The 13,682-nt window shown below is 46.2% G+C and overlaps 1 protein-coding gene across 4 annotated transcripts in view; it reads right to left on the bottom strand.

The window, feature by feature from the left end:
- Positions 1-13,682, bottom strand: part of LOC116940306 (cingulin-like protein 1) — a 126,406-nt gene that overhangs the window by 71,055 nt on the left and 41,669 nt on the right. For all 4 annotated transcript variants that reach the window (XM_076053594.1, XM_076053550.1, XM_076053503.1 and 1 more), the window contains exons 3-5: positions 9,408-9,499; positions 7,868-7,976; positions 6,050-6,151 (exon numbers count right to left, since the gene is read on the bottom strand). In XM_076053594.1, the coding sequence (XP_075909709.1) occupies positions 6,050-6,151; positions 7,868-7,976; positions 9,408-9,499 (303 nt within the window). The remainder of the gene's footprint in view (positions 1-6,049; positions 6,152-7,867; positions 7,977-9,407; positions 9,500-13,682) is intronic.

A 13,682-nucleotide genomic window follows, 5' to 3' on the forward strand; every position in this document is an offset into this window, starting at 1 on the left:
ATGACTCGGAGGCAGATCTTCATGTAAGTGCTTGCGCCGGATATTTATTCAGGGTTTAGATAACTCTTCCACACGACCCTGCACTCGACATCATTAGACCTCCTTTTCCAGTACCAAAATGTCATCTGGTCGAGCACCAATTGGGTCGAGGCTCAAAAGAAGGCCGTCCCTTGGTGTGGACCAATCAGTTTCAAGGACAATGCATATATTATCATAGTGTGTTTTTTTTGTTTGCATTTTGACTGCAGGTATTGTGGTAAATGCAGACATGGATCCTTGTAAAAAGGTTTCAGTTTTGTTGCCAGAAAAAAGGGGAAAACCCTATTATTAGACCCCGCACTCTGTCCGTTCCTAGCTTGGCTAGCTCCAGGGCTCTCTCCCTCGAGTCGGATCGGGGATTCAGCCAACACCGACCGACCGGGGAGAGCACCACCTCCTCTATGACTACCACCGGCTTCTCTCCGGACTCCTTCATCTCTACCCCTGGCTGGCTCTTCAACCGTTCTATCCCGGGGCTCCCACAGTGACCCCGCTTTCATCACAGGGTCCCCCCCTTAAGTACCTAGAGGAGGCATGACATCACCGCCCCGCCCAGCGTGCATGACGTCACGTCCCATGACGTCATCGCACTGGATAGCGCGCATGACGTCACGCCCCCATATTACTCCTCTACACAACCGTGACACTTTACTTTAACCTCTTCATTTTTAAAGATAATTTCAAGTCAAATTTGTAAAAAAAAAATACTGGCTAAGGCCTACTGAGCAATGTAGGTCTTTTTCAGAAGTGACTTGGCCACAAATGATAGCTCAACAAGTAGTGGCTTTTTACATGGAAATTTTTAGCAGCCAAATACTCTAAACGCATGTTTCATAAATGTTGGAGGGGAACACCGGCGAGCCTGGAGAAAAATCCACGTGACCACAGGGAGAACATGCAAACTCCAAATATACAGGCGTCATGGTTGGGACCAAACACATTACTCCTGTATACCAGGCGAGGAAGTTAACATTTCTCCACTGTGGCGTAGATGTTCAATACACACACTGCTATAAGATCAGCATATGCCACAGCATCCAGGGAGTTTTCAAAATCCATAACAGCCCAAGACACAAACCCGAATGAAATCTCTATCGAGGAATGTAATAGGAGTAACGCCAAAACGTTAATCATGGACATCCTCGTTCAGCAGTCTTCGAATGATAGACTTACAGAGTGCAGTACTAATAAAATCAATTGAACTTGGAATTGTGCTTTCTGGTCAGCGAAGAGACTGATGTTGTATTCACATTTTACTTAGTTCCCGATACACACATATACAGTTGGGAAGGGATGCCACATGCCCCGTACGTCTGCCGTTTAGTTGAACAGCAGAATAACGAAGAATACAGAGAAGCATCATTGAGCCATTAACTCCTCACCACCGTCTGCATTGGCAGTGACTTGTACAAGAAACTGGCTGCTCTGCAGAGCAGAGAAAGGGGAATGCCCTGAAGAACAGCCAGTTCCTGAAACATTAGTCAATTGCATAGCCATCTCTGCTGGTTGTTTTACATTTTGCCTTAAAAGTAATATAAAAAAATGTAAACACGCTTTAATGAAATGTACCATACGGGTAATGGAAGAACTCCACGACTCTAGGAAGTGGCGCCGAAGCTTGCCATAACGTAAGGGGCCGTGGTGATTTACAGCCAACGTTAGTTGGCTGTAAATTAGACCCAAGCCGAAACATAACGTATAAGAAAATCATACTCTTTGGTTCTATTCGACCTGGGCTTGGCTGTCTTCACTCCAATGCTGTCCTCTGGACAGTACGGTCCCTTCACCTGATGAAGGCCACTTGTGTTGTGGCCGAAACGTCGTGATTTTTGTTGTTTTATTTTTTACCTACGTGACTTTACCGAATAGAACCAAAGAGTATGGATCCTTGCAGTCACGAAAGCTTCAAATCTAGAATAAAAAATCATGCTTAAAAATATCTATTTTATTTTTTATGATAGAATATAGTATTGTCATCAGTAAGACATAAGTATACCAAGTTTTCAGTCGATACCACATTGGGAAGTGGGTTAAAATTGAGTTACAATATTTGAGGATACAACAACAACAACAACAGACGGAGTGAGTTAATAGAAAGCGTGTAAAAACCATAAACACGTTCTCCCCTCCTCTGGAACAACATTTGAAGCCACTGATATCGAAAGTGTCCTTGGGTTCTCAGATTAAAATTATCTCTCAAAGTCCAATGGTAATACAAGTGTTCAGCCATTGTCAGGGTGGTCTGGCTACTTCTGCAAGTGGTGAGCAAATCGAGGTACAAAGTGTTGCGCTGAGGAGGCAGAGGGTCATGGACCCCTAAACAGGCACAGGTCACTAGAAACGGAGCTCCAGCAGGCGTTCCCCCGAGACCAGGACAAGCACATCGCCCACAGCACCTGCGTGCTACCGTCGTGATCAGCTTGGAGCCGCCAATTCACAAATGGCAATTGTCCCATTCCACCCGGGCCATGGGGCGAACGCCGTGCCACTCAGTGCGGCTGAATAACCTTGTGGGTTGGCACAATCCACAACTAACTGCTCTGCGTGGGTTCAATGTCTGATTTCATCAGCTGCCTAGCTGTTTCTGTGGGTCATTAGCACCAAAGGACATTGATTCGTACAAGTTAGTCTTCAAGCCATGCGACAAGACAATACGCGACACGGTGCGTGACATACACCGTCGCGAGATGGCGTCACAGGTAAATCGGGCGCGTGATGTGCGACGTCATCGCCTTGGCCATGAAGAAGGCTCTTTCATTTAGGATTATATCTTTTTTAACTTGATCTGAAGCTTTCGTGACTGCAGGAATTACTCTTTGGTTCTTTCGGTAAAGTCACGTAGAAAGATAATTATTTATTATACAATTTATTTTGTTTACCGAAAGAACCAAAGAGTATTTTTTAACTGCCAAGTTTTAGCCAACTATTTGGTCAATTTGGACATTTTTTTACAGATGACAAAGCTCTAATACGAACACAGCTTTGCACTCAAATGTCACTAATATTGGATCATGTTTACGAGAGTTATCAAGACCCCTCCCCCCGCTACAGATAGATGGATGGAGATACAGAAAAACGGCCACAGGTAATACATGAATGCTTTCAATCGGAACTTGAGACGAGCACATCAGGGACCAGGCTGAACGTGATACCAGAGCCTCAGGGATCAAGCTGAACGTGAGACTAGAGCCTCAGTGACCAGGCTAAACGTGATGCTAGAGATAATTTCACCGTTGGCATGTGTCGACACATCAATCACGGTAAGAACCGATGCAAAAGCAACTTGTCGAGGAGGGTTCCAAATGAACGGAAAGAAAATGGAACCAATCACACGGCACGCCGAACTCCGAGCTCAGCGTCGCGCACCGAGAGCGCTCCCCGCCTCAGAGGGAACACAACCGTGCACGACGTCATCGACACATGGGGGGTGGGAGGGCGCTCGGAGGGGGGGGGGGGGGCACCGTGCATCTGCGTTAAACTTGCGCCTTGGTCACCTCTGCCTTTCGAAAACTCTGAGAGGGGGGCACATGGACACCGATATTCACTGCCAATTCAAAGGCGGGGGGGGGGGGCATCTGTGCACAGTCGGTCACGGCCATGTCTTTTTTCAAATTCCCACATGTTCCGCTCAAACAACACAAAAATCAGCCGTCATTGTTTGAGGTCATGTTCGTGTGAGAGCTTTACAGTTCCCATTCACTCGCGGAGTGCGTAACAGAAGCCGTTTAAATCGCGGGGAACAGGCCTGACTGGATGTTCCAGCTGACATTGTTGTGGCCGGTGGTCATGCCGAAAAGAATAACAAAAAACATCGCAGTTAACACAGCGGAGGATAGCGATGCTGAAAAGTGGAATAATTCACATTTGCTGGACCATAAACAATGTTGTTGATCTTTCGTTTTAAAAGCTTTCGTGACTGCAGGGATTCATATTCTTGGTTCTTTCGGTAAAGTCACGTAGAAGGGAAATAATAAAATAAAAATAAATAAAAAATTCTTGCTGTGGTTTTCACACCTGATGATGATTGTTTGTGTTGCGATAATTGTATTGTGTTAATTTGTATCATTTTATTATTTCCCTTCTACATGACTTTACCGAAAGAACCAAGAATAATAATGTTGCTGATCCATAAGGACATCAACCAAAGCGATATGCGAACAAGGCCATCAGCATCATCAGCCATGGTCCATCCACTGCTGGATAAAGGTTTGTCCCATGATGCTACACAGTCCGTCTCCCTCCTACGGATCTCATCTTGCCGTCTCGGCGATGGTCGCCCTCTTGTTGTGACCGCTCCTTGGCTGCCATTCCGCCACAAGTCTCCTTCACAAGGCCGCAGAGTATCCTGCCCAAGGCCACTTGCTCTGGCTGAACAGACTTTTATAAACATACCGTCTCTAATTTGAATTTGTCCCCCGATCCACGAGCTCTTCTTTCTGTCGCTCGGTGCAAACGAAAGCGCACGCCTCTCTACGCTTGCGCACACCTGGGTGACATACGTTTCCAGCTCGTGGTATTTCAGCTCATCGGAGTGAGGTGTGCGTTGTAACAGATACAGGTGAACGACACCCTTTAAAGGGTAATGTTAGCTTCCGTCTTTCTGTACAGGGCTACGCGCAGTGCACGTTTCTGGTCACGTCAACACTGCGCATTAACAGGGTTAAAGGCACACACACCACACCGTGTGCCGGGCCGTCCATCGTATACCCCACCGCCGCGTACCCTCTCTCTATTGCCAGTACAAGCCAGCAGGGTGGCGCCGTGGGTACAGCACTCAACTCACAATGAGGAGGTTGCAAAAGTTCAATCCCGGGTCGAGGTTGATGCAGCCTATCGTCCCCGAGAGGTAAATAACCATACGTGCTCCTTTCATGGGAAGTCATCAGCAGTCATCACTACGGATATAGTGGCCCCACCATGTCGAATTTCCATTACTCATCTGAACGGGGAAACACCTTGCATGTGACTGGATTCTTACCAAAACTGACAGCATATGCCTCCAGGAAACTTAAAGTGAGGCCTGTTTGTTTGACTTCTGGAACTTCACACGAAACAGAACTCTGCCGCTCGGTCCCCTTCACTCAAATGAACGACAGTGGAACCGTCACTCCCACTCTACACTCCCTGCACCGGATTCCAATCCCCTCTACAACTAAGAAATACCACCACACTCCCACAGACACCGTGTCTGCTCTACCCAATCTCGTCTGCTGCACTTACATTTCAAGGGTGATTAATTTTCTGATTGTATTTCCAACTCCTTCCTCCTACGTTAAACCTATGTATGTTCAACTTCTTTCTCACCGTATATAGCCAACCGTACTAATCAGAGTTGCGGCGGAAGGACTACAAACTAAAATATAAAAAAAACATTTGCCGTGAAAATATTTTTTTCAATATTTAAAATAAAACCTATATCTCCTGTACAAGGGCATGTTCATTGAATCTCTGGATATTAAATTCGAATATAAAATATGCATACGGGTATTCATTGAATACAATTAAGTGTCTCTCTGTCCCAACAAGCACCGGAGTGGTGGTTAACCCTGTGAAAGGCCCTGAGCTAGACGTATAAACTCCACATTTCTATGGCAAAGCCAGTCTATTAAAAGGACAATCACTGTTGGCTTCCCATTAGCGGCGTGCAGTATATCAGGCCTGCAGGAATGAAACTGAATAAGCAGCGGTGTAACGATTCGCCGAGTCATCGAGCTCACAAGTTTGCCCCTAAGTGGGTGCTTAAGGGTCAATGATTCTCGAGACGTGTAAGTTGTTTTAAGGGGTTTCCCTCCTTGTGTGTAACTCTATCGGGTTTACGCAACACAAGGTGCCACCTGTGCATCACGACAACGACCGATTTGATACGCGTCCACACACACACACAGCCACGATGCGCCCTTCACGAGCTTTGTAGCAGAGTGGAAGTGCCATCGCAGGTGGTCACAGAGTGCTGGCGCAGCAATCTCAAGCGTCTGCCACGCGCGCACGCACCGACGCGGCCTGCTCTCACCTTCTCCTCGTGCGACGCGCGGCTGCCCACCTCTCGGAGCTGCTGCTGGAGCTGCGCTCGCTCCGCCTGCACGCCGTGCAGCTCGGCCACAGCCACGTACGCCTGGCAGAGGCACACAGCAGCACGCGCATACGGCCACGAAAGCACACAGCAGACAATGACCAACGATATGCTAAACAAACGTTTTACCCCGTTTTCTGTTTGGGATAGTCTTTTGTGATTGGGCTGCGACTGTCAAAAGCGTTAATATTACAACACAAACAGTTTATTTTGGGTTAGATCGTCGTGTACGTATAATGGCAATTTGTAGCTGAGCCCTCCGCCACCGGACAAGTTGACACGTGGGCAAATATGGCAATTGGGTTAGTGTTTCGGAAAAATATGGCAATTGGGTTAGTGTTTCGTAAAAATCGGAAGTGACCAAGATTTCGACTGTTTTATCAACGTTTCTCTGGAGGTTACATCGAGCATCATCGGGCCAAACCAAATGGCATATTTTCCCAAGTGATACATCGATTCATTTGCCGTGTCAGGTGCCAGAGGGTATAGCTTAAAGTTGGCATCATACTTACACGATCTGACCCAAAAACAAAACTAATCCTAAATTATACATTTGGCCGTGAAAGCCTATACAGTAAAACCTTGGATTGTGAGTAACTTGGTCTGCGTGAGTGTTTTGCAAGACGAGCACATTTTTGTAATTAATATTAATTTGATAAACGAGCGAGGTCTTGCAATACGAGTAGTACATATACGCTTTATCTGCCGAGCGTCACGTGATCACAACTGATATACGAGTGCTTTGATATACGAGTGTTTTGGATTACAAACACGTTTCCAGAACGAATTATGCTCGCAATCCAAGGTTTTACTGTATATTAAATTAAATGACATTTATCTTGACAAAGACGGCAGAATGTGCATTCATGACCTTTGAAACACATGGTGCCCTGACACTGGCATAACATTACGATAATGCTCTAAGCCACCCAAGACAGACGGTCACCAATTATTATTGAATAAACAAGCATCAGGCGCATCTACCCACGCAATGGCAACGCTGGCATGGAACATCCCACAGTCGGCCACCACGGACATTTGCCGCTCAGCTTCCACCAATCAGAAGGCCTTGTGCGGAGGAGCTCAAGGGGACGTGGGAAACGGGAGCCCTCTACTCACAATCGATAAATTACTGATGACACGGCATGGTGCGCTCGACGCAAAACCGCTAATCCACTTGCCAGTTGTTTACTTCGTTGATTATATGAAGATTGCTATTGACAGTCAAGTGGCTGCAGATAAAGCCGCACTCATGTTGATCACCCTAATGTGTGCGGAAACCTCATCCAGTGATGAACACCGATTTAGATTGTTGCCTACTCGTTCACATGCACACACACACTCGGGGCACCCTGTAAGACATCTCTCTCTATAAACAGACATCATCTCGAAAGAGAAACGTGCTCACAGGCTACCCACTGCCTTGTTCTAACCCTTATCAAGGTTTACACAGCTAAAAGCTCAGCAAAGAGAAAATGCAAGTGTAACTTATCGTGTGCTCTGTACGTTCTGTACCTAAATCGTGCATGCATGAGATGATGTGCCTCGCGACACTTTCTATGGCAAATGCCATTGCACTCGGCTGTGCTACGTCTACTCTAAACGTGTTCACGATGTTGACCGGGTTGGTGTGTGTGTGTGTGTGAACACGGGGGAGGGCCTTCACATCGCTTGGGCTTCACCAGACGCGTACGCGGAGCAGAAAGCGCGAGGAGCGACGCGGGGCGCGCACCTCGTCCCCCCAGCTGCTGTGCTCACCTGCTCGGTCTGCACGCTCACGCTCTGCGAGCGCTTCGAGCCCAGGGTCTGGATCTTCTCAAACACCAGGTTCACCTTGCGGTGCGTGCTCTCCGCGCTCTCGCTGTTCCTGCGCGCGCAACGTCCACGAAGACAACGAGCCCCGTGAGGCGGAGGGGATAGCATGCCGCGCTACCACCCTCCCAGCACGGACCTTGCCTGCTGTGCAATGCGCAAGAGCCACTCGCTTGTGGTAGCGGAACCTGGGCCTCCCCGAGGTCGACTCAGCCTTACATGAGTACTGAATGAGTAAGGCTGGATCTAGCCGGTTCACCGTCTTGCGTGACACTAATGTTCATATGCACATAAAGAGACAAAGACAAAGAACACCCGTATAGCCTTTAACAGACTGTTGGGGCAAGTGCTGTTTCGCAAGCAGCTACGAAGGTCGTCACGGAAACACGAGGGCAGTGGCGATGTTTACAGATCGCACCAGGTACTCATTTCAGGCTGAGTGAACCTAAGAGAGGCCCAGGACCGATGCAGCTAATCGTCACTGGTGTTGGCCGTGAGCGGGAATTGAACTTGGGTCGCAGAGTTCGTACCACAGCGCACGAACCGTTGCACTACCGCTAACTATTGAGTAGACATTCAATGGAACACGCGTACTAAAAAGACGTGCACATACTGCATAAAACTAAAACACACATACGCTTATGCAAATTATTGTAAGAACACAAAACAAACGTACATTGTGATGAATAAACCGGGTACTTGGGCCTTCAGAAAAAAACGTAAACTAATTTCAACAAATACCAGTAAGAAAACATTGATTCATGCACACCCAATGTAACGCATTTGTTGTGAGCTTAATGAACAATATTTTTCGTTTAATTCATGCATCGTTACACCCCTACCCAAAGTTAGGTGGCAAATCCCACACTTTGCTAAGTATGCCTGTGAATAGTTAGTTCCACCAACCAATGGGGCACTACGTACAGTGGCCAGAGTTGGCATGGCTCTGGGTGGCGGGCCCATGCCAGGTCTTTGGTTTCGGGAGCACGAGGCACTGAGCAATGAAAGCCTGGGGAGGATCCTGTGCTCCCAGCCTCCTGGCCCGAGTGGGCAGGCTGCCCACTGCAGCTGTCATGAGCGCTCAATTCAGCAATTAACCCCTCCAGCGCGATGGCACGCAGGCAGCGCCGGGGACGAGGCGTCTATCCCACGCGTGGCCGCTCTGACCCGGCCCCAAACTTCTGCTTCAGTGTTTCCCTTCAGCGCAGTCGTTTGTGCATCAAGAGGGATTTGTGAGAATCTAAGAAATTGTGCAATAATTGTGCCTCTTATTCAAAGGGGTATAGCTGAGCATTCCGAACGTCTATCTAGCCGTGTGACTGATGGAGACGTTCTGGAGCACTGCTGCCGTGAGCAGAGTGAAAAGCCATCCAAGAATGAATGCACAGGAGAACAACAGAGTGAAGCCAAATGCGATTCAACACTGGGCTTTACAATCGATAGGTGTCATTATCCCACAATCAATAGGTGTCATTATCGCACTCACCCCTCCCGCAGGACGCTGTACAGGAACTGCTTGGCGCTGGCCTCCTGGGAGACGTCGGTCTGGTCGCGCAAGAGGTCCGGGGTGGTCACGAGCTGCACAGCCACAGAGGGGCACGCGACGGCCGAAGCCATGCGGGGGACGGGGTACAGCACCTCCGATTAGCACGGTTGGCTACGTATGGTGCGAAAGAAGTTCAACACAGGGCGACCACGCCAGCCGACTATGTTAAGTTCGCCGCCGCCGCTGCCGCCGCCTTCATCCACACGATCGCGTCATTGACGACAAACATGTCCACATTTGTCTGCAACGTAACAAATTAAACAAATAACGCTCACATTTCGTGATACATCAGTTAATTCAAAACTATGGCATTGCTACTTTCCACTCCTCCTTAACTCTAGCTTTCAACCTTTTTAGCAATGTCATGGAAACACATCGGTGAACTCAGTAACGCTCTCTGGGCATTTGAAGGCGAGTGAGATTTCGACCGGATCTCCCCTGGCCAAGCTCTCACTTCTCCGATCTGCCGTGCCCTACAGACTCGCACAGCCTCACCTTCACATCCATAAGCCTCGCTCTTTGTTACATTCCCAACAGCCGTCTATCCTACGGTGCATTTATTGAATTAAACCTCTGACCCCGTCACATATTAAATGCCATTAAACTCTCCATTGGTGGCCGTATAGAAGGACTGGCTCCGACCATAGGAATGTAGACGACTCACAGTGGTTTAGGGCCTTCCAGTAGAGATGAACATCACCCCAACTCTTATTCGAGCGTGGCTGAAGCTTTATTCCCGATGTCAATTTCTGCTAATGTCTGAATACGACATTTTATGTTCAACCTGTCTGCTATTTACGCCTTTTGAAGTTAAATGTACAGTGAAACCTTGGATTGTGAGTAACTTGGTCTGCGAGTGTTTTGCAAGACCAGCAAAACTTTTAAATAAATAATAATTTGATAAACGAGCGATGTCTTGCAATACGAGCAGTACGTGTACAGCATAACGCTTTGTCTGCCGAGTGTCACGTGATCACAACTTAGCCAATGGTTCTTCTCTCTCGCTGCGGGATTGTGGGTAATAATCTCCCATACTCGGTCTCAGTCGGCATGCCTCACTCTTATAGTCAACATCCGTGCGAGCGTATACTGTTTACTACAGTACTATAGTGTTGTGACCACGTGTATAGTGTTTACTACAGTACTATAGTGTTGTGACCACGTGTATACTGTTTACTACAGTACTATAGTGTTGTGACCACGTGTGTACTGTTTACTACAGTACTATAGTATTGTGACCACGTGTGTACTGTTTACTATAGTACTATAGTGTTGTGACCACGTGTATACTATTTACTACAGTACTATAGTGTTGTGACCACGTGTATACTGTTTACTACAGTACTAAAGTGTTGTGACCACGTGTATACTGTTTACTACAGTACTATATTGTTGTGACCACGTGTATACTGTTTACTACAGTACTATATTGTTGTGACCACGTGTATACTATTTACTACAGTACTATATTGTTGTGACCACGTGTATACTGTTTACTACAGTACTATAGTGTTGTGACCACGTGTGTACTGTTTACTACAGTACTATAGTGTTGTGACCACGTGTATACTGTTTACTACAGTACTATAGTGTTGTGACCACGTGTGTACTGTTTACTACAGTACTATAGTGTTGTGACCACGTGTGTACTGTTTACTATAGTACTATAGTGTTGTGACCACGTGTATACTATTTACTACAGTACTATAGTGTTGTGACCACGTGTATACTATTTACTACAGTACTATAGTGTTGTGACCACGTGTATAGTGTTTACTACAGTACTATAGTGTTGTGACCACGTGTATACTATTTACTACAGTACTATAGTGTTGTGACCACGTGTATACTGTTTACTACAGTACTATAGTGTTGTGACCACGTGTGTACTGTTTACTACAGTACTATAGTGTTGTGACCACGTGTATACTGTTTACTACAGTACTATAGTGTTGTGACCACGTGTATACTGTTTACTACAGTACTATAGTGTTGTGACCACGTGCATACTGTTTACTACAGTATAGTGTTGTGACACCGTGTATACTGTTTACTATAGTGTTGTGACCACGTGTGTACTGTTTACTATAGTACTATAGTGTTGTGACCACGTGTGTACTGTTTACTACAGTGCTATAGTGTTGTGACCACGTGTATACTGTTTACTATAGTACTATAGTGTTGTGACCACGTGTATACTGTTTACTACAGTACTATAGTGTTGTGACCACGTGCATACTGTTTACTACAGTATAGTGTTGTGACCACGTGTATAGTGTTTACTATAGTGTTGTGACCACGTGTGTACTGTTTACTATAGTAGTATAGTGTTGTGACCACGTGTGTACTGTTTACTACAGTATAGTCTTGTGACCACGTGTATACTCTTTACTACAGTACTATAGTGTTGTGACCACGTGTATACTGTTTACTACAGTATAGTGTTGTGACCACGTGTATACTGTTTACTATAGTACTATAGTGTTGTGACCACGTGTATACTGTTTACTATAGTACTATAGTGTTGTGACCACGTGTGTACTGTTTACTACAGTATAGTCTTGTGACCACGTGTATACTGTTTACTACAGTACTATAGTGTTGTGACCACGTGTATACTGTTTACTACGGTACTATAGTGTTGTGACCACGTGTATACTGTTTACTACGGTACTATAGTGTTGTGACCACGTGTATACTGTTTACTACAGTACTATAGTGTTGTGACCACGTGTATACTGTTTACTATAGTACTATAGTGTTGTGACCACGTGTGTACTGTTTACTACAGTATAGTGTTGTGACCACGTGTGTGTGCGTAAAGATTTTTTTATTTTGTGTCCAAGTGTAGTGACTGCTCTTTAGTAACTGTACTGCAACAATGGCCCCCATGAAGAAAAAGGTTGAAAAGCAAGTATCATTGGATAGGTTCCTTGTTAAAGTTGCACAAAAATAAAAATATTCCAGTGAGCCAAGAGATGCCAGCGCTTCCGTTACTGACAGTGAAAGTCGTCCTACACAATAACCCTCCTCCTCTCTCTCGTCTCCCTCACACCAGCCACGATTACATTTAATCAATACATTTGATTACTTTATATGAAATTTAAATAAACATATAAAAAGGTACAGTATTTTGTATTTATCTTTTTTTGATATTTTTGGGTTGTGGAACGAATCATTTGAGTTTCCATGATTTCTTATGGGGAAATTCGCTTTGATATACGAGTGCTTTGGATTGCGAGCACGTTTCCGGAACGAATTATGCTCGCAATTCAAGGTTTCACTGTATTTCAATAAAAAAATATTAAATCCATTCATCATTATCATCAACCATTGTCTATTCAATGCTGGTTGAAGGCCTCCGTATGCCACCGCCATCCTTCTCTGGGTCTCGTGATGCCACAATCCATCTCACCTCCGGTACCACCCTAAGGGTGGTACGTGGCATATGAAAAACGTAGCGCACGGCAAATATGATCGACTGTAGTGGCCTGTAACAGAACACGTGCAATCGTCATGTAGGTTGTGGTTGAGCAGGCGTCGTTGTACATTTCTTTAATGAGGATTTGGTACGCAAGAAATAACGCCAACAAATTTGCAGAGGTTGCATCAACAAATATGCAAAACAGAGCACCAACAAACCAGAGGGGACCTTTGTTGCTGATTAACAGCTGAGGCCAGTTAATGTAAAAACTCGAGAAAATAATAATCACACAGGCACACACCCTGGGCATGCCAGGGACAGCTGGGTGGCACGCCCACTGCCCAGACAGCCTGCCTATAACCAACAGTATCACCTGATGCTTCCTCTCTCAAGCCTTCACAACACACGGCACCCAACGCACAACACACAGTGCAACAGCACCCAACACACAGTGCAACAGCACCCAGCACACTACACAACAGCACCCAATACACAGCACACTACACACAGCACCCACCACATGGCACCAAATACACAGTACAACAGCACCCAACACACGGCACACTACCCACACAGCACCTAACACAGTAAAACAACGCCCAATACACAACACAAAACACCCAATACAGAGCGCAACTACACACGACACACAGCACCTACCACACGGCACCAAACAGACAGTACAACAGCACCCAACACACAGTAACGATAGCAGCCAACACACCGTGCACTACACAACAACACACGGCACCCAATTACACAGTAAAACATTACCAATTACACACCGCACT

Source organism: Petromyzon marinus, chromosome 1, assembly GCF_048934315.1.
Source record: "Petromyzon marinus isolate PM22_M1 ecotype Great Lakes invasive population chromosome 1, UKy_Petmar_22M1.pri1.0, whole genome shotgun sequence".
NCBI lineage: Eukaryota > Metazoa > Chordata > Hyperoartia > Petromyzontiformes > Petromyzontidae > Petromyzon > Petromyzon marinus.